This window comes from Mixophyes fleayi, chromosome 9 (genome assembly GCF_038048845.1).
Source record: "Mixophyes fleayi isolate aMixFle1 chromosome 9, aMixFle1.hap1, whole genome shotgun sequence".
Classification (NCBI taxonomy): Eukaryota; Metazoa; Chordata; class Amphibia; order Anura; family Limnodynastidae; genus Mixophyes; species Mixophyes fleayi.
Genome location: NC_134410.1, coordinates 106,835,810 through 106,863,323, shown reverse-complemented (window position 1 = coordinate 106,863,323; position 27,514 = coordinate 106,835,810). Strand labels below are relative to the sequence as shown.

The following is a 27,514-nucleotide window of genomic DNA, read 5'->3' as shown; positions in this document are numbered from 1 at the left end:
GAAACATCTTTAATATTGCTGTATTCCTGTGACCTACAGATTAGACCCCAAATCTAATCCGTTCCCGGCTGTCCTGAGGTTTGGACCCAGCTTTTCCGGTACCACCGCTCTGCCTACTACCCTGGTCAGTGCGATAGGCCAGGGGGGATCCATCCACAGCATCCTTGATCCAAGAGGTCAGGAGTACTAGTCCTGGTACACCAGCAACGAAATACGCTAGCAGCATCAGTTACCCAGAAGAAACCCGGTTCTGGATGCCGGTATAGGAGTCCAGTGGTGGCAGCATTTGTAAGTCCCTCCTACTGCGGTAAGAGGGCGCATTTGGGATATCAAAAGGGAACGGTGGCAAAGTAAGCCCTGCCGGTTCCCAAAAACAACAGACAGGGTAGCATAGGTGGTCCATCCTGTCACAGATCGAAAAACACTTGTTTATAACATAAGGTGAGTGTGGCTTCTCATTTGGATCCCCTTTTCTTATATTGCAAAAATGTAACATTTCTCTATTGCCTTTACCTATATGTCAAAAGTATGGGAACTTCTCTAAATATATTTGTGTTAAAAGATGTCTTTTCATAGTAGATCACCTTGTATTTTAGGTTAAGACTCTTGAACAGTTCCACATTCTAAAGATGACTGGCATATTGCCCTCTCTAGTGAAAGGCTTAACAACATAGATATTTACATATGCATGGCTGCAGAATTAAAGAAACACTTTGTCTTTAAAAGTAATAAAATTAAATATTTCAAATGTCTATCTTGTGCGCTGGAATGTTGATGGCAGATTCAGAGAGAGAATTAAATAGTTCCAGACATACTGGTGTCCTTTGAAAATGTACGAGACAAATTGTTTTGTTAGGCTGAATTATTTTCCATATCAGAGCACGCATCAATGTGTATATATAAGTGTTGGAAACTGGGGAAAAAAAAAAAAAAGTAAGGATGTATTGTGTGAAGCAATCTTTATAGACATCGTGGGTCCAAGTCATTAAGAAGCAAAAAAACGAGTAACACTGCACCTGGGCAAAACCATGTTGCATTGCAGGGGGAAGTAAATTTAAAATGTGGAGACAGATTTATAGTTGTGGCAAAGCATGTCCTAGATCAACTTTAAATGTCTGTGTAAACATCAAGCCATCAAGTATTTGTGTGCTACATGAAAAAACAGTCAGTATTTAACTTATGTGCAAAACAGAATACTAATCTGCACCCCTTGCATTGTAACATGGTTTGTCCAGAATAAATTGACTCTTTTTATGCCTTGCTCTCCATAATGACTCAGGCCCGGTGACTGTGTTGAAAGGCTTCATAACACACATATTATTTCATAGTTTTTAATTAATAAAAGGATCATTCAGATCACCTACAATAACCCTAGATGTTGGCGTTTTTCCCCCCACGCTATACAGCATCTGCGCAGCACATTTGGATAATTTTTGGCTAGTCTCGCTGGTACACAAAACCACCCACAGATCCTATTACTAATGATCAAAATGGTTCAAGCACTGCATATCAGAGCGAAACTGAATATACATGAAAACAAATCTAGTACCAATTGCCTATATAAAATGGAAGTCAGCAGATTTCAAAATCATTTTCCTCACCATAAGTTCTCTCTACTTCAGATAAATGTTTGCCTGAGAAGACCTTTATTATTAACACACCTCCCTCTACCAACCAGAAACGCCTGTAACCAGCTGTAAAAGCTGCTTAGAGTTAGGTTGTACACGTATCTGACAGGATGGCTTCCTCAGCAGGCGACCAGAACGGTTCTGTTATTTGTGGTAAAGTTAAAAAAAAAAAAAAAAAAAGCAACCCTGAATTTCTTGTTTCCAGGGAAATGTAATTTTATACATTAAACAGGTATATTGTAACATGTGGGATAGAGTTCGAGGTCATAGGATGCAGAGTCCAATGCACTTTTATAAAGCTCATCACAATTCAAAAAAATACCCTCCTGACAATCACAGCAATCTAACCCAAAACATTAGTCAATTCTCCTGAATATATTGCTAACAAATATGTACTTTGTCCTAGATTTGTAAAATGTACAGTATCTGTGCTATACAGGTTATAGTTCTGTTTTATCCTTTTAGACTGTAATTACCGTGGTGCCCTATAAAAGGTTATTATTATTATTTAATACTCAGTACAGATCATGTTCCCACTGAAGCCACAATGGGCCTTGTTGAGCAACTATATGTCAGTTTCTTTCTCCTACCGATACCCAGAGTCCAGCATGACCAGACCATTCTAGACAGGACATATATATACGCTCATGTTAACGGCGGTTGATCCAGCTGGACTGATTTATACATATAGTGATCAGCAGATGAATTAAGTGCAGACTTGTCCTTTTAAAAAATAATTATAAAAAGACATAACAAAGCAGCGCTTTGTTCAACGTTAAACAAGACCTGAAAAGCCCAGAAAGTATTTTAACAGCTTGTTGATGATAAAAATGCTTGTAAAACATGTTGATACAAAGTTTACACTTTACCAGTACACAGGTGGGGATTGAAAGGTAAAAGAAAAGGTGACAATGCAAGAAAAAAAAAAAAAAATAGTCTCAGAATACCACCCTACAAATACACTGAAAAAAGGACATAGCAGCTGGGTCGATAAGGACATAGCAGCTGGGTCTATAGGTTCTCTGCCATTAAATCTATGTTTCCAGGTTTAAGAAATGATCGCTCATTAGTATTTATAGTTTAGAATAGGATTCCAGAAAATTGTAAACCCCCCTGTATAACACAATGCTGACATTTCAACCATAACTCAAACTAGCAAAGTCGTGGTTGTGAATTAGGTTTTCAGTTAAACAATTCGAAAACATAAAACATCTATTAATAATTAGCAGGAAAGACAAATAACAATCCATATATTATTTGGCATCTAAGAATCAGGAGAAATGTTCCCCTAGAAGACATGAGTGGCTCTGTGCATACAGTGTAGTAAAAGGGCTTCAGGAGAATATAAATAGCACAGCAGTATAGCCATGTCTATATAAAGAGAAGATCATCAGGATAAGTCACTGGGGCGATGTGGGTTACACAGAAAGGCATTACAAGGCACTGAAGTATATCAAAGTACATTCTTAGACTCTCTGCTACCCACAGAAATGTCTGACAAATTGTTAGATACTTCTCTAGATTTTTAAAAGGATAAAATATAAATATGCCATACAACTTATAACGTAGACACCAGATATAATAGAAAAAAAAACAATAGTGCTTGGAGAATTAAAATTGCAGGAGCTGCATTTCTAAGAACACAGAGTACCCATAAGCTCAGGCCACTGCCTTGAGTTCATTTGTTGCAAAAAAATAATCAAAAACTAGTGATCGGTCCCCAGATGACCTCCGTTAAATAAGTGTTTTCTCCTGGCCTCTCTAACCAGCTTTGGGACTCTAGTCCTTGTACAGTTCAGAACTTGGCTCTGAGTGTATGCGGTACACTGTGCCCCGAATCTAGACAGCCTGCTTGGCTTGCACAAGAATACAAACACCCCACCAGCAGTCCAAAATACTGGCAACACATGCACAAGGAAAGCCCTCTACAAGTGGCATCTGTGGAATTAACAACTACGGTTAGGTCTGTCAAAAGAAAACAAAGACATGTTTGAAAGCAGGGTGTACAGTGTGAGCGGAGTTGATCTGTATTTGTAAATATGATTTTTATTTCTATAACAATGCATTTGCAAAAGCATTAGTGATTAAACCTTCCGTGACCCCATTGTCTTCTTTCCATTTGTGACATTACACATCAAATTGTATTTCGTTGTAATACATCTACTGTTTTTTAAAATTTTGCTGTTGCCCTGTAAATCATTTTAATAAAAGCAAGATGCAATGGAAACACGTTTCACTCTTTTGCAGCTATGAGAGGTCACTTCTCAAGGAGGTTCACAAACTATATTCAGGTGATCACACAAATTTTTGTTTTTTAAACTGGCAGGGTCAAGGCTGCATGTCATCTCTAAGAACAGAATGAAGGGAGAAATCATGGTTATTTCCATTGTAGTGAGAGGATAGCGAGAGGGTTGAAGAGCTCTGGGGGTAAATGTATCAAGCTGAGAGTTTTCCGACGGGTTTGAGAAACCAATCAGATTCTAGCTATCATTTATTTAGTGCATTCCACAAAATGATAGCTAGAATCTGATTGGTTGTCATAGGAAACATCTCCACTTTTCAAACCCGACGGAAAACTCTCAGCCTGATACATCAAGGCACGTTTCTGTTGATTTTGTGCATATCATATGCAAACGCCCAGAACCGTGACATACGCCAATAAACGCAGCAATGCTTACTGCATCTATGTACGCAAAGGACACTTACTACAGCCTACAATTTCTGGGACTGAACGGGGCAAGGAAGGGGAGCTCTCCTGTAGCTAATGTACAGTAAGGGTGTGCAAGACTCGAGCGCACACAGCCACGTCCAAACCAAGCTTTGGGCATTTCAAGGTCACTTGTTTTTCTACCATATCTCTTGCTCCAGGTACAGGGCTAGTGATGACAGTCGCGTATACATGCTATAACATGTGTTTGCAATCAAGATCAACTGTAAAAATGGATGTTATGTTTAGTAGACATTAAGATCATCCTAATAAATGTATTTTTTTTTTAACTGTTTTGTCATCAAGACTTCTCGTAACCTAGACCCAATGAGGTTTTACCTATAGTCTCAGATTTACAAACACAATTTGACTTGCACTATTAGATTTTCTATCAATATCTCCAACTCCGACATCTTCATCGTTCCCTAGAGACACCTCTCCCATCAGACCAATGCTTTACTTTGGAAACTCTATGCCGCAACTCTCCCACTACCAGAGGCCTAATATCCACCCTGTACCAACTGATTAATAACTTTAATCAGTCAGACAAAGAGCCACATGAGTTGGCTTGGGAACGGGACACTGGGGAGACCCCGACTCCAAAAGAATGGTCAAGATTAGAACTAACCTAGCCAAGTCATCAATTTCAGTTAGAATAAAAGAAAAAATCCTACAAGTTTTACTACAGGTGGTATCTGGTCCCCTCCTGTCTACATACTATATTCCCAACTTCCACAGAACGATGTCAGAGAGGTTGCGGATTGCGTGGTACACTGTTGCACGGTTGGTTGAGTTGTCCAAAGATACAATCTTACTGGCCACAAATAAATACCCTTATTAAATTAATTACACAGGTTAAAAATGCCCGACTCCCTTCTATACTCCCTTCTTCCCAGACACCACCTAAACTACACAAAAAAAAAACCTTATAAATCACATCTTAAATGTAACTAAATGCTTAATTGCCAAAACCCGCCCCCTCCACGCTCTCTGCCACTATCAACAAAGTTTGGTCAGTTTATAGAATGTAAAGCATCTCGGCTGTTCTCAATGATACACTCTGTGTTTTGGAAATTCACTCTTCCTCCTGAACAAATCACTAGAATGCCAACCCCTCCCTAACAACTGTTTGACCTACCCGTCTCTAAAAACACGATTACTATTTGTTTGGGTGACTCTATACCTACTCTCTTACAACTCTGGATATCACTTATTCCCTTCTCCATCGACAATTCACAAATCAATAAGTAGCAAACTCCTATGTTCCTCTTACATCCCCCCTAACCTTGCTTCGCCTGCCGCAAATCTGAGTTTTTCCTCAATATTTATCACTTTCTGTATTGTCGAAACATCTTATATATACATATATTTGACATCACCTCTTCTCACGCCCGTCTCCAGGACTTTGCCCGGGATGCTCCCCAGCTGTGGAACGATCTTCCATGTTCCATCAGGTTAGCATCTACTCTCAAAGGCTTCATGCGTGCCCTTAAGACTCTTTTCTTTATTCTAGTCTATCAGTCCTCCTCCTAACTCACTTGTCCCGGCTCTCTCCCCTTGTTAGTACCACCCTATTTGTGTCTTCCCCTTTCCTTTAGAATGCAAGCTCTCATGAACAGGGCCCTCTTTCCTTGTGTGCTCCTTCTACTATTCCATCACCCTCTGTACCTCTTGGCCTGCTTCCCTAGCCCTGTTTTCTTAGCTTCGGCCTACTTCTCGCTGATTTCTACCATCACTTTCACTCATTGTCCCAGAAATAATTTGATTTGCATTACCATGTTACCTGTGTGTGTGTGTTTTTTGAACTTTCTGTACCATGGGTCACCGTTTTCTGTATATGTGTTGTACAGCACATTATATATATATATATATATATATATATATATATATATATATATATATATATATATATATATATATATATATATATATATATATATATATAATGTTCGGTTTCTATTTCATATGTTTTGCAAAAAAAAAAAAAGAGGAAAAAATTAAGCTAAATAAATTCACGATTCATAAGGCGGCCTTAGTTTTCTTAAATGAATTCAAGAACATATGGGAATGGTTGGTGTGCATGCTTCCACTCATATGTAGCATGTCTTGGTGGGAGTCACCAGAATAATGTTGCATTCATCAGCTGTAAAAGTTACCAAACTAGCTATTTGCTGGGCATATATAAAATATACACATATGTACTAAAGAACTTCCCTTCCCAATAATAGTGCTTTGGTTGGGGTCTCTGCTCGAGGAACTCCACCAATTAACACAATCCTGTTACTTGCCTACAGGTAGGACCTCTGCTGTTCACCTTTGACACTACCTAAAACAATTTTGCCTTACTAAAGTAGCTTTGCTCAGTGCAAGAGCTTGCGGAAACAGCTAGCGATATTTGAAAAAGGATTTGCGCATGAAACTGGCAGTAGAAGACTCAGAAAGACACTTGCAAGTTGCAATGTCAAATGGCAACAACAAAGTTTCTTCAACTGCTGTTTTCAGTCAGAAATCTCATTTCAACTATAAGGATTGGTTATCCTGCGCAACTATTTTTAATTTGGAAAAATACATTTTTTATAATTCTTGAGTGCAGTTATCCTTTATTGCTGATTAAAAATAATATGCACACCTTGAGCAAGAATAGTAACCAGGTGAATCCGGGATCACATTTGAATTCCCTGCACACATGGAACAATGGTGGTTAAAACTGATCACAGAAAGCCCAGACTGGACACAGGGCCGGATTAAGGGAATGGAGGCCTCTGGGCTAAGGGGGCCTCCATTCCCCCGTGAGGGCCCCCCCCATGATCCGAGGTCAGTTTTACATCCCACTGACTTGGTCCAACATACCAAACAGAACGCCTAAGCATGTGTATGTCTTGTTTCTTTATAAAGGATATTTACCAAGCAATAAAGTACATTGCAGTAGCAAATAAAACAAATACTTACCACATCATAGCCAGTAGGTGCTCGATTTCTTGATGCTACTACCCCGACACCAGTGATGGGATCCATAGACAGGTCTGTCAGAGCATCGGAGAGGTCACGAACCTCAGGCATTATAGGGTGATCCTGCGGAGAAAAATATAATTTGTAGCAGAGCTCTTGTTTCACAACCCATTCAACTTTTGTTAATGAAATTCCAGCACGGAGAATATAAACACATTCCTGCTCCAAATACCAACTACTTCCTTCACAGCCAATAAACGCAAACAAACCTCCGTAACGCTTTAGCACTATACTTTTGTTAACTATAAATTTATAGCCTACCCTGTACCCTAGTAACAAGGCTAAGAACAGTATCAGATTAAATAGTAATCATTCAAAATGTAAAACAGTCACAATTTCAACACGTTCATACTGTAGAGGGCCCTTCATAAGTTTCTGAAATGGGTATTTGCGTTTGGACTGGAGAACTTGGGTGAAGCAATATTTATTTTGCATTTCTTAAGAACACTTTGAATATTCTCAAGTAGCGAGAAGAGCAAATGGTGCAGCAGGATTAGGAACAATGATCTTCACATCAATTTCTGGACCGGTTTCAACACATTGACCAAATTAGAAGTGGTTTGGGGTTTTCTTTTACCCCATATCCATATACAATTTTAAGCACATGGTAGGCCGCCTGAAGTTTTCCAAAATGCACCTGAAGGACTCTCAGACCATGAGAAACAAAATTCTCTGGTCTGATGAGACAAAGATTGAACTCTTTTGCGTGAATGCCAGGAGTCATGTTTGGAGATAACCAGGCACCGCTCATCACCAGGTCAATACCATCCCTACAGTGAAGCATGGTGGTGGCATCATGCTGTGGGGATGTTTTTCACACTGGGAGACTAGTCAGGATAGAGGGAAAGATGAATGCAGCAATATACAAAGATATCCTGGATAAAAACCTGCTCAGAGTGCTCTTGACCTCAGACTGGGGCGATGGTTCATCTTTCAGCAGGACAACGACCCTAAACACACAGCCAAGGTATCAAATGATTGGCTTCAGGATAACTCTGTGAATGTCCTTGAGTGGCCCAACCAGAGCCCAGACTTGAATCTGATTGAACATCTCTGGAGAGATCTGAAAATGGCTGTGCACCGACGCTTCCCATCCAACCTGATGGAGCTTGAGAGGTGCTGCAAAGAGGAATGGGCGAAACTGCCCAATGATAGGTGTGCCAAGCTTGTGGCATCAGACTCAAAAAGACTTGAGGCTGTAATTGCTGCCAAAGGTGCATCAACAAAGTATTTACAGTGCTCAATAAATGTTGATGATGGATACACTACCACCTAGGACAATATTACTAATGTGGTACCTCCCCCTTAGTCCTTGGGTGGCTGCTACATGCAGACATTTCTGCCTGGGCTGTGTATTACTGTATTATGAATATAATCATCTTTAAATGGCGACAGAGGGGGTGTGTACGCAGACGGACCAATTATACACCACAATCTCTTAACTGTGTCTTGTGATTGGTCCCCACACTCACACCTCTGCCAGGCTGTAAGAAGAATTGGGGTGATCTAAAAAAAAAACCAAAAAAAAAAAAAAACCAGCTGCACGGATCAGTCCTCGGTGGAATATTTTCTCAGATGACAGCGCAGCTTTAAGATGTCTGCACATTTAAAAATTTGGTTGGTCAGTTCGTATGCTGGTCGAATTGATTCTTCCGAACAAAGAGCTAGATAGCTGTTTGCGTGGGCAGCAAATTAAAAATAATAAAAATAAATCTACAGCCACTGGTCATCTATTTAACCAAAAAATGTATGTGGTTTACTATATAAATCACATGCAGTACAATTCACCATCATTTCAGATAGGAAATGTTGGTAAATGGCTGTATTTTTAATTTACTGCTCTGTGGGTGCACCAAACATTCAAATATGCAACATTTTACATGCAAATTATTATAATCCATGAATGAAAAAAAATGCATCAGATGTCACGTGCTAATAATTTTAAAATCATTTCAGTTACTATCTACAATGCTGGACTTTTGGTTGAGCCTTTCTTAAATTGCTTAAAGGCTAGGGAAAAAAAATAGTGTACATGGGTCCAAGAATAGGCAGATAATGCACAAGTCCCACCACGAACATCTCATTCTGCCAGAAACATTGGAAAATTGTTTAACTGGCCCGATTTAGCAATGTGTGGCCCCAAAATGGAATTATGAGGCATAGTGGTATCAAAAACAATCAGGTGATTATTGGGTATGTTAGTAAATATGGTTGGAAGGCCGCTATCGATCTGTGTGTACCATCATCTTCCTGTCCTAATAAAAGGCCTTAGTTACATTAGAGGTGATAAGGCCGCTCAGCCCAAATACCTGGACAATTTCATCCATTTTGCCAACCTACATGTGTGGCCAAGTTGGACATTGTTGCTCAGTACGAATGACAAAAGTCATGAACACGAGTGGCCAGCTGGCTTCACAACTGGACTTGTGCTTCCCACAACCAGAACAGCCCCACACCACAGATATAATGGAGGACATAAAATAAAAAAAATTTGAAAATGAAATAATTTGCCCTTATGAAGTTCCTGTAGGGTAGGGTGTGCAGGAAGAACTCCTTTCCTTGCACCTTACCAGTAGGACAGCAGTGTGACATTTAGGATAGGTGAGTAGAATTTGGTTTTCTAGGTGTTTTTTTTTTTTTAAATAAATCTCTTCAATAGGCTTATCCACCCAAAGTGAGTATTGTGAGATTTAGGACTAACAATGGGCAAATTGGGATTGAGGGTATAGCTCCACAATCCACTAAATCCCAGTCACAGTTTCCAAAATCCAAAAAATGACCTTTAACATAACCCCTCTGTCCTCACTGAAATTCTCAAATACAAACAGTAATATTAGACTGCAAAGTGAAAACTCCCACTGACCAATGTTGTATCTCATTACACATACACACACTACATGGTCAAAAGTATGTGGGCACCTCTTGTAAGTGTAGTAATGTTTGGCCATTTCAGCCACACCCATTGCTAACAGGTGCGTAAAAGCAGATACAGGGTCAAGCAATCTCCATAGTCAAACATTAGCAGTAGAATGGGTCGTACTGAAGAGCTCAGGGACTTAACCTGGCACTGTCATAGGATGCCACCTTTCCAACGAGTCAGTGGGTCAAATTTCTGCCCCGCTAGAGTTGCCCTGGTGATCTGTATGGGCTTTTTTGTGAAGTGGAAACACCTGGGAGCAACAATAGTAAAGCCGCAAAACGGTAGGGCACACTAGCTCGCTGATCAAGACCGCCAAGTGGTGAAGGGCAGAGCGCATAAAATATCATCTGTCCTCAGTTGCAACACTAACTACCCTGTTCCAAACCGCCTCTGGATGTAACGTCAGCACAAGAACATCAGGAGCTTCACGAATTGGGTTTCCTTGGCCAAGTAGCCGCACACAAGCCTCCAATCACCATGCTAAAACCAAACGTCGACTGGAATGGTGTACAGCACACCTGCCATTGGAATCCGGAGAAGTGGAAACACGGTCTCCGGAGCGACGAATCACACCATCATCTGGAAGCCTGAAGGAGAAATCTGGGTTTGGTAGAAGCCAGAAGAACGCTTCCTATCTGATGCATACTGCATTCAGTAAAGTTTGGTAGAAAAGTAATAATGGTCTGGGGCTGTCTTTCATTGTTTGGCCTGGGCTTTTAGTTCCAGTGAAGTTAAAGTTTAATATTACAACATTCTAGAGAATTGTGTGTTTCCAACTTTGTGGCAACAGTTTGGGCAAGGCCCTTTCCTGTTACAGCGTGACAATGCACCATGCACAAAGCGAGGTTCAACAAAAAAAATGGTTTCCAGAGTTTGGTGTAGAAGAACTTGACTGGCCCACACAAAACCATGACCTTAACCGCATCCAACCATATCCAGGCAAGTGTTCCAGATCTCATCGCCCAACCTCTTACATCGGAATCCCTGAAGAGCAGACGCTGTTATCTTAGCAAATGGGGACTCAACTCCAATTAATGTCAATGGTTTTGCATTGAGATATTCAACATCAGATACGAATATTTGGGTGTCCACAAATTTTTTCCCATGTGTACGGTCTGGTCGCTACTCCTAAATATAACAAATAATCTTTCTTCATTTCTTTTAATGCTACTTAATACATTCTATCTCCAGTATGTAACAAACAGGGCCAAACAGAAAATATCCAAGTTAAAAAAAAAAAAACTACTTTGAAACAGAGCTTGTCCCAATCAAAATTTCCTAAAGAAAGAGTTTTGGTTTTTTTGTTTCTTTTTGCTGTGAAATCATAAATGCCAGAGTAGCTGCATGGTTTCCTCTCTAGCTATCAGACTAATAATAAGTAAATCCTTAAAAATAGTACAAATAACTTTAATAATAACTATTCGCAAGACACTCAAACACTTCCCAACATTGTTTCATCGCAATTATAGTTGATTGATTGAGGGTTGTTGACTGATTGTGTTAACGTACAGCCAATGGCACATTCAAATCAAATGTGAGACAATTTACTTTGGAGTACAGCATCATTTTCATTTTACGCAAGTTAAAACTTGGGCAAACAATATTAAATGTTTTATAGAGCACTTCATGCACCTCTCCCAGAAACCTTTTTTTTCTTTTATTCTTCTTAATAGATTTATAGGTGTTAGACATTAGTCTTGGTTACAGTATGCCTCTGGACAATGCAATCCAAGCTTCTCACAAGTAAGTTGATGGCTAGGGACAGAAAGTTACTAAACAAAAATATGACATACTATAGTGTAAGAAAGTCGAGGAGAATGTTTTAGTGAAATCATTCACATCAGGCCCTGCCCCATTGGAGCTTGCAGTCTAATTTAGCCATCATACAAATACACAAATATTAACCTTACAGCATGTTTTTGGTCTGCGAGAGTAAGCCGGAGTACTTGGAGGAAACCCACACAGAGAGAGAACACGCACTCTGTACAAAATACACATCATTGTGCCCAGGTTGGCATAGAACACATATCCAGAGTGCTGTGAGGCAGCAATACTAACTACGGAGCCACCCAAATTAGAAAATGTTGCCTTATACTTTTATTAATCCGAACAAAAAAAAGAAAAAGAAAACTTCAAGGCACTACATTGTTACTGTGCTCGTATCCCACACTAAGTTGTGTTAATATAAGTACAATAGCAAATGATCCATAGACCTGTAAGAACAGAGGTGATGCTAATAGAATTCTTAATCATTTTCCTATGACAGAAACTCAGATATGTTTACTCTGGTTCCCTGCTATGAACTGATACCCAATATTACTGAATGAACTATAAGACATAAGGTTAGGTAACCATGGAGACAGGAAGAGGTAGGTAAAAAGAGTAGTTAGGAAAAGTGGTACCCTTAAACAATGCTGTAGCACCATTTAGGGACAAACACCCTTCTTTAAAAGGTGCCCTTGACCATAGCACTTTGGCGATGGTTCTCATCAAGGAAAATAGTCTGCCCCTTGAACTCATTAACATTTTGATTATTATAAATATTGTAAATATAATGGTGAAAGTTCTTTAACCCTGCAGGGAAAATTTTATGGAAATATGTTGTGGGTATTCCCCAAAGATTTTCACAATGCAGGTTGTTTCATAACCCCAACATTTAAAAAAAAAAAGATATCCTAGGGCTCAGTGGTTAGCACTTCTGCCTCACAGCACTGGGGTCATGAGTTGAATTCCCGACCATGACCTTATCTGTGAGGAGTTTGTATGTTCTCCCCGTGTTTGCGTGGGTTTCCTCTGGGTGCTCCGGTTTCCTCCCACACTCCAAAAACATACTGGTAGGTGAATTGGCTGCTAACAAATTGACCCTACTCTGTGCGTCTGTGTGTGTGTGTGTGTGTGTTTGTTAGGGAATTTAGACTGTAAGCCCCAATGGGGCAGGGACTGATGTGAGTGAGTTCTCTGTACAGCGCTGCAGAATTAGTGGCGCTATATAAATGATGATGATGATACACGGATATCTACGTAACAAGACTTAGCTGATTGAGTGTTTGAAGAACATTTCTACCTAAAATTTAAAACAAACAAACAAAAAAAAAGAAATCAGTTTCAGGTAGACCATCCCAAGTTATACCCCCATACTAAAAATGTACTTGATAGAGGTTTGGCATTCACAAAGCGTACTGGATCCCCAGACCTGCCGTCTCTCCCCTGGCTCCCACTTGCCTGCAGGCAGTGTGTTGTCAAAGAGAGAACAACAAGCTTCCGGTCTTAACGAAAAAACAAAAATGACCAGGTCAGCAGGTGCAAGGAGAGGCCAGAGATGTCAGACTATGTGTTATATAGGCAGCATGTTTTCAGTGCATGCAGAAATCAGGAGAGCTGCCAAGGATGTGTGCAGGACATAGGAGGAGCCCTTCAACCCTCTAACAGCAGGACCAGGTAAGTAAACTTTTGGGGTGGGGTAAAACTTGACAACTATTAAATTATATATCATTTTTAAAAATGCATTCGGTGAAATGTCCAGTGAATAAACATATTAAATTTTAATGCATTAATTTTTTTTATTGAATGCATCATCTACGCAAGATTTGTTTTATTAAAGTAAAGTCACATTGTTTATTCACTGGACTCGTGTGTCCATTTGCTGCCTCTGAGTTTAATCACTGGTAATTACACCTCCCCTGTTGTTGGCTGTACAATTCTAACTATTACTTCATTCTTTGAACCAACATTTTCTTTTTAAAGTAGACATAGTAACGATGACACGTCTGAAAATTGTTTTTTTGTTGTATTTTCTACATACACCATCCTCTTAAACAAGATCATTCCCTTACCCGTTCATTAACTAGACCCTATATATGGATAATATAAAAAAAAAATCATGAAAAAAAAAATATCAACTGTGTGTTTATTTTAATGTATTTGGTATATCTAGAAAATACTGGGCGGCATGGTGGCACAGCGCTTAGTTGGCGCTAAGGCCATGTGTTCCATTCAAACCAGGACACTATCTGTATGGAGTTTGCTGGTTCCTTTGGTAGGTTGATGTATATATGTGTATTTGTGAGGTAGACAATTTAGACTGTAAGCTCCATTTGTACAGGGACAGATATGAATAATAAAACATTCTCTGTAAGGCCTCATACCCACTGCCATTTTTTTTATTTGACATGTTTGAATCCATTTGTAAACGCATCTAAATACAAATCAACCGCATATGGATCTGTGCTTGTTTCCTATAAGTCTGTGACAGAACAGGAAGCACCTGACAGAGGTAAACACCCAAATGGGTATGTTCCCCCTGAATAAAATTGGTATTATTTTCACATCCATTTACACGCTTTAAACTGGCGTTAAAAATGCTAGTAAAGTGCGTCCTTTTAGCGCAAGTGGTATGAGGCCAAATGTGCCATATATTGGCACTGCGCAAATAAAAGAACACAAAACCATCATTAGATGCAAGGTAGAAATAACCACAATTAAAAATACACACTCTACAAATCCAGATACAAATACACATCCATACAAAACCTCTGGAGACCCGAGAGAATCTAAAAATACAGTTAACATTAAGCTGGTTTGCAAAATACACATTAACAAACACTTATCCCGACACAGAAATATAACCATGTTCATAAACATGTAAATAAACACATGAAGGCAGCAATACAGGCTTCATTGCAGAACAGGCCTCGATCCTTCACTAACACACCAAATAATGGCCATTATCTTCTGCAGATGCTTTTGTTATTTAAATAGCAGCCAAACAGATAACAGGCTTCCTGTGCAGTGCACAGCTACTTCATCTAGCTTTTACCCAGCACCTAAACAACAAGTCCTGCTCTTTCTGCATACAAGGTGCACATTATAAGAGATCCAATGCACAATTTCAGCAACACAGTCCTGCATGGCTGCCGTAGAAAGGGAAGGAAGGAAGGGAGTGGGGGGAACATAGCACAGAATCAATGTTTCAATAAAGGAAATGTAGTAATGTTGATATTTTGTTTTCCCATCAAAGCCATTTGTATTGTACAGTGAACCCAAGAGAATGGAGAAGATCAGAAGAAGTGCAGCCACTGAATGGTTAATAAATGCATCTAACACCAGGGTCTCAGGCCTGGTGGGTTCTCTGCAAATATTTACATACAATTTAAACCTCCCAGTCTGATTTTTTTTTTTCTGTAACCAAGGCTTCTAGGAGCCGCAAGGGCTGCAAACACAAATAAGAGAATCGCTGCTTTTTTGGAGATGGGTCTGGGGGGGTCTAGAGGACACTTAACTGTTAAGCGTGGAAAATCGTCCCTTCTTTTCATGCAAAGGCAGCTGTTCATTGCCAGTCGAGGAGGGAGAGAGCGGAGGGAGGTCTGGGAAGGAGGGGGAGAGGCTGATCAGAGAGGAGAAAAAAAATATAGAGATCATACACATGCAATAGAGGAGGGGAAACAAAAATCTGTCCTTACCCAGTCTGACAGGCTCAGGGGGGAGATGCCCCTGTCCAAGCTGCAGTCTCGGTGTTGAGCTTACATCAGCCACCTCCTGGGCATTTAAACTTTAGTTCCCCCCCCCCCTCAGCCAGCACTAACAAAGTGGTGTGGACATGTGAGGGTGTTGCATACAGGAGGAAGGATGCAGCCTCAAGTGGTCAAGATGCGCAACTGCAGGGGTGTGTTTTCATTCTGCAAGTCCCACCACAGTGTTTACATGTGTGTGCACCAAAACATCTTTAGGACCATCAATATTTATTTATTACCATTTATATAATTACACAGTGCTGTACAGAGAATATGTTATCATTCACATGAGTGTTTGTATTTATTCTAAATATACTTATAATTAAAACAAGTTTACATTTGTGCTTGAACATTATTATCAATACAAGAAGAAAGTGCAACTAGTTTGTTGAAAAACTTTAAGGGGCGGATTCAATTCCTCTGTGAGCGCGCATTATTAGCGATGCTGCAGTGATTTTAACGTGGATTTTGTGCTTGCGGCTCACAGAGCCGCAAGCAGAAATAGGCGTTGAAATTACCGCAGTAACGGTAATAATGCGCAGCTATTACCATAGTAACGGTAACGCTATTACCATAGTAACGGTAATAGTGCACGGCACAGGAATTAAATCTGCCCCTTATAGTCCTGCCCAAATATCGTAGAACAATGTTTTTGCTACACTGGTGCCTAATAGAGGGTTCAAATATTTCCTCCAAGAGTTGTAAGTTTGTCATTTTAACAGTAGCATTATAAGGAGCACATCTATAGGTTTCAGGAAATGAAAGTGTTTGTGGCAATGGAAGTTATCACAGTGACAAGTCAAGTAAAAATAAAGAGGAGGAGCTTATGGTAAAATTGTTCGCATTGCACTATGCTACTTTACAAACATGCAGTGGTGTCATGTTTATTTTTAAAAGTGGAATATTTTGGGGCATGACGTTTCGCAGCTTTGTATCTGTGACAGTAATGAATAGGTCAACAAAAGTAACAGTGTCGCTTCAAAGAGCTGCCCACTATCAGTTAGAGCACCTCTTTATTGACAACGTATACTTTGTTCACCTATATTATTGCTTGATCAGTCATCAAGGGCTAGATTTACTAAACTGCGGGTTTGAAAAAGTGGAGGTGTTGCCTATAGCAACCAATCAGGTTGTAGTTATCATTTATCTATTGCTGTCTACAAAATGACAGGTAGAATCTGATTGGTTGCTATACTTTTTCAAACCCGCAGTTTAGTAAATATACCCCCAAATGTCTAAAAGAGAACCTGCCACTTGTGACCTAATAACATGGATAGATGGTTAGATACATTTCTATGATTTCTAAGATCCCTATGCTTGGGACATGAGGAGACTAAGGGCTAGATTTACTAAGCTGCGGGTTTGAAAAAGTGGGGATGTTGCCTATAGCAACCAATCAGATCTCAGCTTTCATTTATTTAGTACTATCTACAAAATGACAGCTAGAATCTGATTGGTTGCTATAGGTAACATCCCCACTTTTTCAAACCCGCAGCTTAGTAAATCTAACCCTAAGTGAGAGATGACCCGCATATAGCTTTACATCAAAAAGATCCCTGACCTTCCAAACCGCTCAGTGGCTGATTGAAGGCAGCTGTCCAGGAACAATATGGAGGCCAACTCGCATACCTAGTCACTAATTTGCATATGGGATATGCATAAAAAAGTATATAGGGATTTTTTATGGCTATTTTTTTTCCCTTTTAGTAAAAAAGAGTACTATGTAAAAATAATACTAGCTAAAAAGTCACAGATGCTTTTTAAATAACTGATAGGAGTAAGTGGACATCGTGGCTGTTTTTTATTTCAGGTGTCAACACAATTAACAAAAATGGCCTCCTGTTATGATGGATGCCATCTGTCAGTAATAACCCATTTTTGGAAAAACTGTGCCAAGGGGCAAATGTGCTACGGTAGGCACACAGCATCTAAAAATAGGAAACTCCATTTGTGCTGTTTCTAGTAAGTAAATGACCCCCACTGAATATGACCAGGGCATATATTTGCAGTGACAACACATGCTATATTTTTTAATCTGCTAACATTGTTCATCTATTTATTCCAGTTAATGGAGTTCAGCTTATCACGTTAAACATGCCTAGTGGACATACATTGCCACAGATATTTGTAAATGTTCCCTAATGTAAAAGTTCCCTATTGACATCTGGGCCATGTTAGGATTAGATTTTTTTACATACCACGGTCAGTGTGGGGTTAATGATTTTTACAAACCACATTAGTAGAGCATTTAAAGTCAGTTTAACCCCTATACACCCACTTTAATACCACAGTGCAGTGTATCCACATTATTTGCAGAACTATAACTCTAGTGATACTTTACCAGCTTTAAGCCGGCTGAAAACCAAGACAGTTGTAAGCTGACAAAGGGGCTGTTTTATGATGCAACTTTAAACCACATTGGGCAGTTTAATAACGTGCTGGCATTATAGTCCGACTACTGTTAGCTGCCATGCACCTACAAAACATTTTGCAACAAAGAGATGAATAATTTATCAAGTCACAGCGAGGGAGACAAGTAAACAATCACCAAATATTGTGTAAAATGTGTATATATATGTAATTGAAACATCTACAGGACAAAGAAAGATGAGATACAGTAGCTACATTCTGTGTGTCAACTGTGTACTAAGCCTTAGTCCCCATATGTATTTATATATAATTAGTATATGGCTTTCTCAGAGTTTACAGTACAAAAGAAATCTACATAGAATTCCATATTATGTGTGTATTTTGGGTTGAATAGTCTGCCCATGGTAAAGAGTATGAGTTGTAACCATACCTTGTGTCCTTCTCTGTCCCAGTTTCTTGTACACTAACTGCTCCCTCCCCATTTATATTCTCCACAGTCCTAACCCGCAATGGGCTTTATGATGTCACTGCCTCTATGACATCATCCCTCGAGCAGTAACAATCCTCCCTAGACATATACAATGGTTTGTAATCAAAAGTTTTGTGGTGACTAATTGCAAAGTAAGGACATCAATATTTATGTAGACTTACATTTTCCAGTAACAGTAGTCAAGGTCACAGTGGAAGATGTACTATGGCTCCTTCTCTGGGACAGAAGTAGTTAATGGTGCCCAGTGTTGATGGCTGAACAGCAGGAACTCTCTCTAAGCTTTTATAGGGCCATCTGTGGGGGCTGGAGCTGTGTGGATCCTATTCATGATAGAGACTACCCACCCTGAGGCTCAATTCTCCATTGTTCAAAGTCAGCAATCACACTAGCATCAAAACACAGCAAGATGCTGATCACAGAAGGCCCTCAAAGTCTTCCTAGGTATAAGGGATTGTGCGGCTGGTTTGGAGATATGAATAAACACACTTCAGAAGACCAGTAAAAATGATGCCTTTAAAATGTACAAAAGAAAAGTATATGGAACTAGCATCATCAAAGTTAAATAAACTTTGGACAGCATTTGCCGCACACATGTAAACAGATTGACTGGAGGATCTTATCTCATTTTTAATTTGCAATCTTGCCCAAATGCTGCCATCTTTAACGAGTCGTCACAGGGAACATCCAGGGCCGGTGCTAGGGTCCATGGCGCCCTAGGCATTTTGAAAAAAAAACAGCACCCCCCCCCCCCCCACAAAAATTGCCCCCCCCCCCCCCGCAAAAACGGCGCCCTCCTCCCTCCTCACCCCGTCTTTCCTTACCTCACCACCGCCGCCTATCTGTTCCGTCTCCTCCCCTCCACTCACTGACACTAGTGAGTGGAGGGGAGGAGACGGAGCAGAGAGGCGGCGGTGGTGAGCAATAGCCTCTTCCCCCCTCCCCTCTGCATCTAAATGCTGTGCGGCGGCCGTGACAGGTATGGTCAGCGGTCACCGCACAGTTTTAAAGTAATTTTCATTCTGGAGGGCGCCCTCCAGAGCCCGGCGCCCTAGGCAAGTGCCTAACCTTGCCTAATGGGAGCGCTGGGCCTGGGAACATCTATAGGTGATGTTTCAATTGTTGTAGATTCAGAGTTCCAGGTAATTTTCTGTATCTGTGAGGAGTTTGTATGTTCTCCCCGTGTTTGCGTGGGTTTCCTCCGGGTGCTCCGGTTTCCTCCCACACTCCAAAAACATACTAGTAGGTTAATTGGCTGCTAACAAATTGACCCTAGTCTGTCTGTCTGTCTCTGTCTGTGTATGTGTGTGTTAGGCAATTTAGACTGTAAGCCCCAATGGGGCAGGGACTGATGTGAGTAAGTTCTCTGTACAGCGCTGCAGAATTAGTGGCGCTATATAAATAAATGGTGATGATGATGATGTATCTGGTCTGAGTGGTATTAGTTGTAATGTTACACTGGCAGTTTTGCAGTTTCTATTTTCAGCTTATAGTGTTTCTTCTACTCTTAAATAAAGTTACTTTCTTTAGAACTTTCACAGTAGTGATTTTGAGCCCGGGTATTTGGTCTGGATTCAAAAATCACATATTTCTATTGGCAGAACAACTTGATGAATGCAGCTCAGATTGTACTGTGAAAGTATAGAAAGAGAATGTACAAACCCCAAAAGAGCACTTTATGAGTTCTCTTACTCCACTAAGGCTGGGTACACACTACAGGTATTTCAGGCGATTATGGGGCCAATCACACAATAAATGACCGTTCAGGCCGATATCGCATTAAGGAGTACACTATAACGATAAACGATTATCATTCCAAACCACATTGTATTGTTTGATTTGATTTTTAAACTGGACTAAAAATCTCGTTCAACAATGAAATGATGCCATGCTGATTCTGCAGTGTGTATGTACTCAGGACCGGCAATGTCCATAGATCTCTATGCAGTGTGCAGAGTCGCGATCATTTCAGACGATGGTTATGACAGATGAAGAGCACAGATCTCAAGGTAAATCTTGTAAAACGCGTTTAGTGTGTACACATGAATCGGCTGCTGATTGGGACTTTCAGTCGGTGGTACAATCGTTAATGATATCACACCGGGAGAAATTTTCTGTAGTGTGTACTCACATAGCCAAGCTCAGGCAACCAAGATTATAGACCACATTCTCCGGCTGGGTACACACTGCAGAGATTGTCGACCAATGTGTTATCTACAATGATTATACCAACGATTGGGAAAAAAAAAGTCCCGATCAGCATGCCGATTCTTGCGCACACACTATACATGTGTTAAAAGATTTATCCTCAGATCTGTGCTCTTCATCTGTCATAACCATCGGGTGAAGAGATCATGTATCACTGCAGGATCGGAAGGACATCATCCCATATCGGAACAAGATTTTATGTTCTGCTGAACAATCAAATTAAATGACAATCGGTACTTTGGAACGACTGTGGTTCATCGTGCAAGTGTACACACTAATGTGATATCGGGCCAAATAGTCCAACACACGATAATTGGACGAAAAACCTGTAGTGTGTACCGAGCCTTAATTTGTGATATGACTTATTGTTTGCAGCATAGTGAAAAGTGATAGGTTACTGAAATATGGAGGGTAAGGAGCAACAGCACTTACACCAAGAAGTTAATTCTGACTTTGTTTCAAAGAGAATGCAAAGTGAGCAAACAGTCACTGCATTGTGATCTATGCCAAGTACACACAGACAGCAAGGATATACACAGCACAGATGGTACCTTGAGAAAATGAGGTCTTCTTGTGTTATCTTACATAGGCAAACAGAGGGTGGCGGGTTCCTAGTGCCTGGAAACCTTCCTCCAAGCCTGGAGCACTGCATAATTGAGGTGGCTGAACCCTGCTTCACACGGCAAGTATGGTGAACGCATGTTAGAAAGTGTGCGTTTCGGTGTATAGGTCCTTACATTATTTTTTGGACTGTCAGCACTAAAGTGCATTGACCGGGCTTTAAGAATGTGCGTTGAACATGTAATATTAGCACACAACTGTGTGAGCCCTTAGAAGTATAGGAGTCCATGTACTAAGTTAGATATGGAGTAAAGAGTAGCGCATGTACATCATATCCTCCATATTTGTCCCCTCTTGGTCACTTTGAGTGGCCGGAGGAGGAGCCTGGGTGGAGTTAGGGCAATTATTATTATTATTATTATTATTATTATTATTCTTTATTTGTTAGGCGCCACAAGGTATCCGCAGCGCCGTACATAGTACAAACAGTAAACCATACAGGGTGAAACAGCACAGAACAGTAAACACAAAGTACCAATGCTTCAGAAACTCCGGGCAGACAAATGGAGTAAATACGGAGCAGAAGAATGGGTATGGAGACAGGAGGGGAGAGGGGCCCTGCTCATTCGAGCTTACATCCTAAGGGAGGGTGGACGAAACAGGCACGATAGGGAGGCAGCGATGCAAGGGGGAGAGAAAAGGGGACCAGGGGGGAGAGGGGAGAACGAGTAGAGGAGATGAGGGGGTTAGGTGGAAGGTTGGTAGGCTTTGAGGAACAGGTGAGGTTTGAGTGCTCGTTTGAAGGAGCACAGATTGGGAGCGAGAGGGATGGAGCGAGGGAGGCCATTCCAGTGCAGGGGGGCAGCATGGGAGAAGTCCTGGATTCTGGAGTGGGAAGAGGTAATTAAAGTGGAAGAGAGGCGACGGTCATTTGCCGAGCGCAGGGAGCGGGCAGGAGTGTGGATGGTGAGGAGGTTAGAGATTTAGGGGGCAGTAGACTGGAAGAGAGCTTTGTAGGTGGTGGTGAGGAGTTTAAAGAGGATTCTGTAGGGGAAAGGGGAAAGGGAGCCAGTGTAAGGCATGGCAGAGAGGGGAGGCGTGAGAAAAAGTTGAGTCTAGCAGCCGCATTGAGTACAGAGCGGAGGGGGGCAAGATGGGAGAGGGGGAGGCCAGTGAGGAGAAGGTTGCAGTAGTCAAGGCGGCAGATGATGAGTGCATGGATGATGGTTTTGGAGGAGTCGAGGGTGACACCCAGCCATCGGAGTTGGGTGACAGAGGAGATGGTTGTGTTATTAACAACGATAGAGAGATTGTGGTGGGAGGGGAGTTTGGAGGGAGGAAAGACAATGAGTTCAGTTTTAGAGATGTTAATTTTGAGAAAGCGTGAGGACATCCAGGAGGAGATGGCAGAGAGGCAGTCAGATTAATCATTAGCACAAGGCATGTGTGTGTCTCACTTTTCTCCTGTGTGGGCAAAAATCCTTAAAATAAATTTTTGAGTAGAACTATATTCTATATAAAAGCTAAATATTACATATTGGGCCTGATTCATTAAGGAAAGTAAGGCAAAAACAATTAGTAACTTTGAACCTTGCCAAAACTATGTTGTATTGGACAGGGAGGTAAATTTAAAATGTGAGGACACATTTATAATTGGGGTAGAGAATGTCCTAGATCAACTTTTAATGTCAACGTAAAAATAAAGCTATCAAGTATTTGTGTGCTACATGAAAAAACAGCCAGTATTTTCCTTATGTGCAAAGTAATAAAGTAATTTGCACCCCTTGTATTGTATCATGGTTTTGCCAAAGTTCAAAGCTACTAATTTTTTGGCTTTACTTTACGAAACAGGCCCATTGTGTCACTGCTCTGAACTACGAACTGCTGAGTCTCTATATATGTGTTAATACACATAAGACCTTATTGTACATCTCCCACCTCAGTAGAACTTTTGTGCTGTCTCAGGGTTCTGCATGGAGTAAGCAACATAACTGGTAGGCTGATAAATCATGAAAAGCTATAGAATAAGCTTTATGTAGTCACTATGCAGTTTACGTGGTCACTCAAAACAGCAGGGAAAGATATAGCATAGAGAAAGCTTGACGTAAAATTTATGTCATGCTACAGACTCTGTGCATACTCTGGTTTTTAAGAGACCTTCTACAATCCAATAAATTATTTATAAAACCTGCAAAAATGTGGCTGATTATCTGATGAACATCTTTACTAACTTTGAGAGCTCAGTGATTTAACATCAGAGTATTAAGGTCCTAAACCGATCAAAGTTTTAGTGCCATTTCTCAAGCATCTGGATATATTTACATTACAAATTGATGCATTTTAAAATTTAACTCAGTTAAAGAGGCTGTCCATTTATATAACTTTAATTTATTGATTTGTGCTTGCTCCCCCCCAACACTTTTACTAAACACCATTTTTATTTTTAGCTGCCTCCTATGCTTCTAAGTTGCATTTTTTAAAGTATTTATGCAATGAATACCATTGCAGTTCTGTGTCATTTCTGGGCCACAAATATATCTGGCTGCTGATATAAAAACATGACTGAAAAGCACAGAACAAAGCTAGAACACAAAAAAAAGAATGTGTCTTATAGTAGTTACAGGGCATATAGAAGCCAATAAATTAAAGTCAATTGAAATATTTAGACTCCCATTGATTTTCTACACAGACTGGCACCATTTTATGTCAAATATTGTTATCTATGTTATTTCCTCTTCTTGCACATCATCATCATCACCATTTATTTATATAGCGCCACTGATTCCACAGCGCTGTACAGAGAACTCATTCACATCAGTTTCTGCCCCATTGGAGCTTACAGTCTAAATTCCCTAACACACACAGACAGACAGAGAGAGAGAGAGAGAGAGAGAGACTAGGGTCAATTTTGATAGCAGCCAAATAACCTACCAGTATGTTTTTGGAGTGTGGGAGGAAACGGGAGCACCCAGAGGAAACCCACGGAAACCCCGCGCTGTGAGGCAGAAGTGCTAACCACTAAGCCACCGTGCTGCCTATACATCCTTTCATACTTATGTTAAAAAACAACAACAACTTGACATTTCAGGAAAACTTGTACCGAAACACATCAGGTTAAAGACGTGGAACAGTAGGAACTATTTCCAATACACTTACGTTTAAGTAAATGGTGAGTCTTGGCTATGTGCTGTTTGTCTCACTTCTTGTTGCTGTTCACTAACTGTCTATTCATGAACTGCCCATTGTCTACTGTTATCCCATATACCCTTATCTCACATAGCTTACTTTGTAAAAGTAACTGTGTATGACATTTATGACCCAATTAAGATAGCTGTGTAGCATTGCTACCAGAAGAGAAGCTCTGATCTTTCTCCATTCTAATGGCCGTGACACATCATATATAAGTGCTTCAGGGCTGATCACCCGAACTGGGGAACCGCCATCACCCATAGTGGGAAAACATTTTTTACCCACTGCCGAAAGCCTATACAAGCATTATATAGGGGACCTTTTATCCCCCTCAGCATTTATTATTACTTGTTACAACTCACCTGTCCTCGCTCCAGCGCTGCGATCCTCTCGCTCTTCCGGGTCGCGGCGGCGCTGTCACGTGACAGTCGGGGCGGGGAATTCAACTTACAAACCTACTAAAGACCTGCTCTGACGCCTGGGCAACGTCAGAGCAACTTCTTATGTTCCCTGACTAGGTGCTCCTCGTGTATCTCTCCGTGTACCAGTTCCCTGCAGATTTCTCAGACATTCTCTCCACTCCAAGTGTACCAGACCCAGGCTTGCTGACTTCGTATAAATCTCCACTCCACGTGTACCAGACCCAGGCTTGCTGACTACGTATATATCTCCACTCCACGTGTACCAGACCCAGGCTTGCTGACTTCGTATAAATCTCCACTCCACGTGTACCAGACCCAGGCTTGCTGACAACGTATATACCTCCACTCCACGTGTACCAGACCCAGGCTTGCTGACAACGTATTATCTCCACTCCAAGTGTACCAGACCTCGGCTATCCTGATACTACCTTCCAGTTCCAGTGTTATCGTGGGCTACCTCCTACATCCTTACCTCTAGAGGCAGACCAGTGGACCACGACCTGTGATCCTCCGCAGCAAAGCCCATCCCGCCTTGCGGCGGTTCTTGGTGAACACCAGGGGGTTCTTTAGACTCCGCACCACCTCCCGGCCAGCGCTGATCTAGAGTAAGGCAAGTACTCCATATTTATTACCTACATCGCTACATTGTTGTACACGCTACATAATTGTTACAGTTTGCTCTGACCAAAAATATGGATACTTCAGGAGACCCCTCCCTTAGGGATTTGCTCCAACACCTATTAGGAAGAGTAGAAAAACAGGAGGTCAATCAGGATCAATTACTAAAATTTTTACAAGGACTATCAGCCCGAATGGATACCTTGCAGACAGCTTTAGCGGCATCAGCGATGGCATCAGCCCCCGTTCAGGCTCCTCCAGCTGCTCCTTCACCTGCAGGTGCAGCCTCATCTTTGCGTATTCCTAACCCGCCTAAGTTTGATGGGGAACCTAAGTTATGTAGGCGATTTTTAAACCAATGTGCTATACAGTTTGAGCTTCTTCCTGGAAACTTTCCTTCTGAAAAAGCAAAAGTAGCATATATAATATCCCTCTTGTCTGGTCAGGCCCTAGCATGGGCATCCCTGCTCTGGGAGAGAGATGATCCCTTATTACATAATTACTCCAATTTCCTTTCTACCTTCAAGAAGGTTTTTGATGAGCCAGGTCGAGTCGCTAACGCAGCTACCAGTATTCTTCGTCTCCGTCAAGGAAGCATTTCTGTAGGTCAATATGCTGTGCAGTTTAGAACAATGGCCTCAGAGCTCCGATGGAATAACGAAGCTTTAACAGCTGCTTTTTGGCAAGGTCTTGCAGACCGAATTAAAGACTAATTGATTTCCCAGGAACTCCCTACTTCTTTGGATGGCTTAATCTCCTTATGCATTAAAATTGACCTTCGCTTCAAGGAGCGATCCTTAGAAAAAGAACAATCCCGGCGTGGTCCCTTTCATCTTGCTCCTAGTTTCCAGACCCCTGTTCAGCCTCTGGAAGAACCCATGCAGCTTGGAAGAACCCGCCTCTCAGCTGAGGAGAGAGAGAGAAGGTTCATGAACCGGTTGTGCTTGTACTGTGGCGAGGGGAGTCATCTTTTGGATACCTGTCCTAAGCGACCGGGAAACGACAGAACCTAACGTTTAGTAGGGAGGTTTCGTTAGGTCCCTCTGTTCAAATCCTCTCTTCTTTCAACAGCAAAGATTGTCTTATTATTCCCTGTGAAGTAGTGGTAGGTTCCAAGGTCCACCCTGTTTCTGCATTATTGGATTCCGGGGCAGCAAGCAATTTCATTTCTTTAACAACCATCTCTCAACTAGGTATTCCTACCCAGCCCTTAGAGAGGCCCATCTCCCTGACCGCTGTTGACGGAGGTACCATTTCTGGAGGACAAATTCTATTCAGAACCATACCTTTAACTTTCAGAGTTGGAGTACTACATGTTGAGACCATCTCTTTTTTAGTAATTCCTAAGGCCATTAACTCCTTGATCCTAGGCCTGCCATGGCTTCATCGTCACTCTCCTGGAATAGACTAGCATTCCGGTGAGATTCTTTCCTGGAGTTCGGCTTGCCACAGCAGTTGTTTGACTAAGGTAACCCCTGTTTTTTCCAAGATTAGTGCTCAGCTGGGCAACCCCCAATTATTGCCAATTCATTACCAAAGTTTTGCAGATGTCTTCTGTGAACAGGAAGCTACTAAACTTCCACCTCATAGGAGTTGGGACTGTGCTATTAATCTTCAACCTGGTAAACCTATTTCCCGCGGACGCATTTTTCACTTGTCTGTTCCCGAGACCAATGCAGTATCTGAATACATTCAAGAAAATCTGAAGAGAGGATTCATACGAAAATCATCATCTCCACCAGGGGCAGGCCTCTTCTTTGTAAAGAAAAAGGATGGGGTCCTTCGACCTTGTATTGATTACTGTGCCATCAATTCTATCACGGTAAAGAACAGATATCCCCTACCTTTGATCTCTGAGCTCTTTGATCAAATAAAGGGGGCCTCT

The 27,514-nt window shown here is 41.1% G+C and overlaps 1 protein-coding gene across 6 annotated transcripts in view; it reads right to left on the bottom strand.

Moving 5' to 3' along the window:
• The window catches only part of MVB12B (multivesicular body subunit 12B), an 83,189-nt gene extending 64,317 nt beyond the window's left edge, over positions 1–18,872 (bottom strand). For 2 of the 6 annotated variants that reach the window (XM_075184816.1, XM_075184822.1), the window contains exons 1-3: positions 15,724–15,883; positions 15,544–15,627; positions 7,285–7,407 (exon numbers count right to left, since the gene is read on the bottom strand). In XM_075184816.1, coding sequence (XP_075040917.1) covers positions 7,285–7,407; positions 15,544–15,594 — 174 coding nt within the window. In that variant the 5' untranslated portion in view covers positions 15,595–15,627; positions 15,724–15,883. Of the gene's footprint in view, positions 1–7,284; positions 7,408–15,543; positions 15,648–15,723; positions 15,884–18,795 lie in introns of those variants that run through there. The other 4 variants (XM_075184817.1, XM_075184819.1, XM_075184821.1 and 1 more) reach the window with 4 other exon arrangements.
• Positions 18,873–27,514: the final 8,642 nt, after the last annotated feature.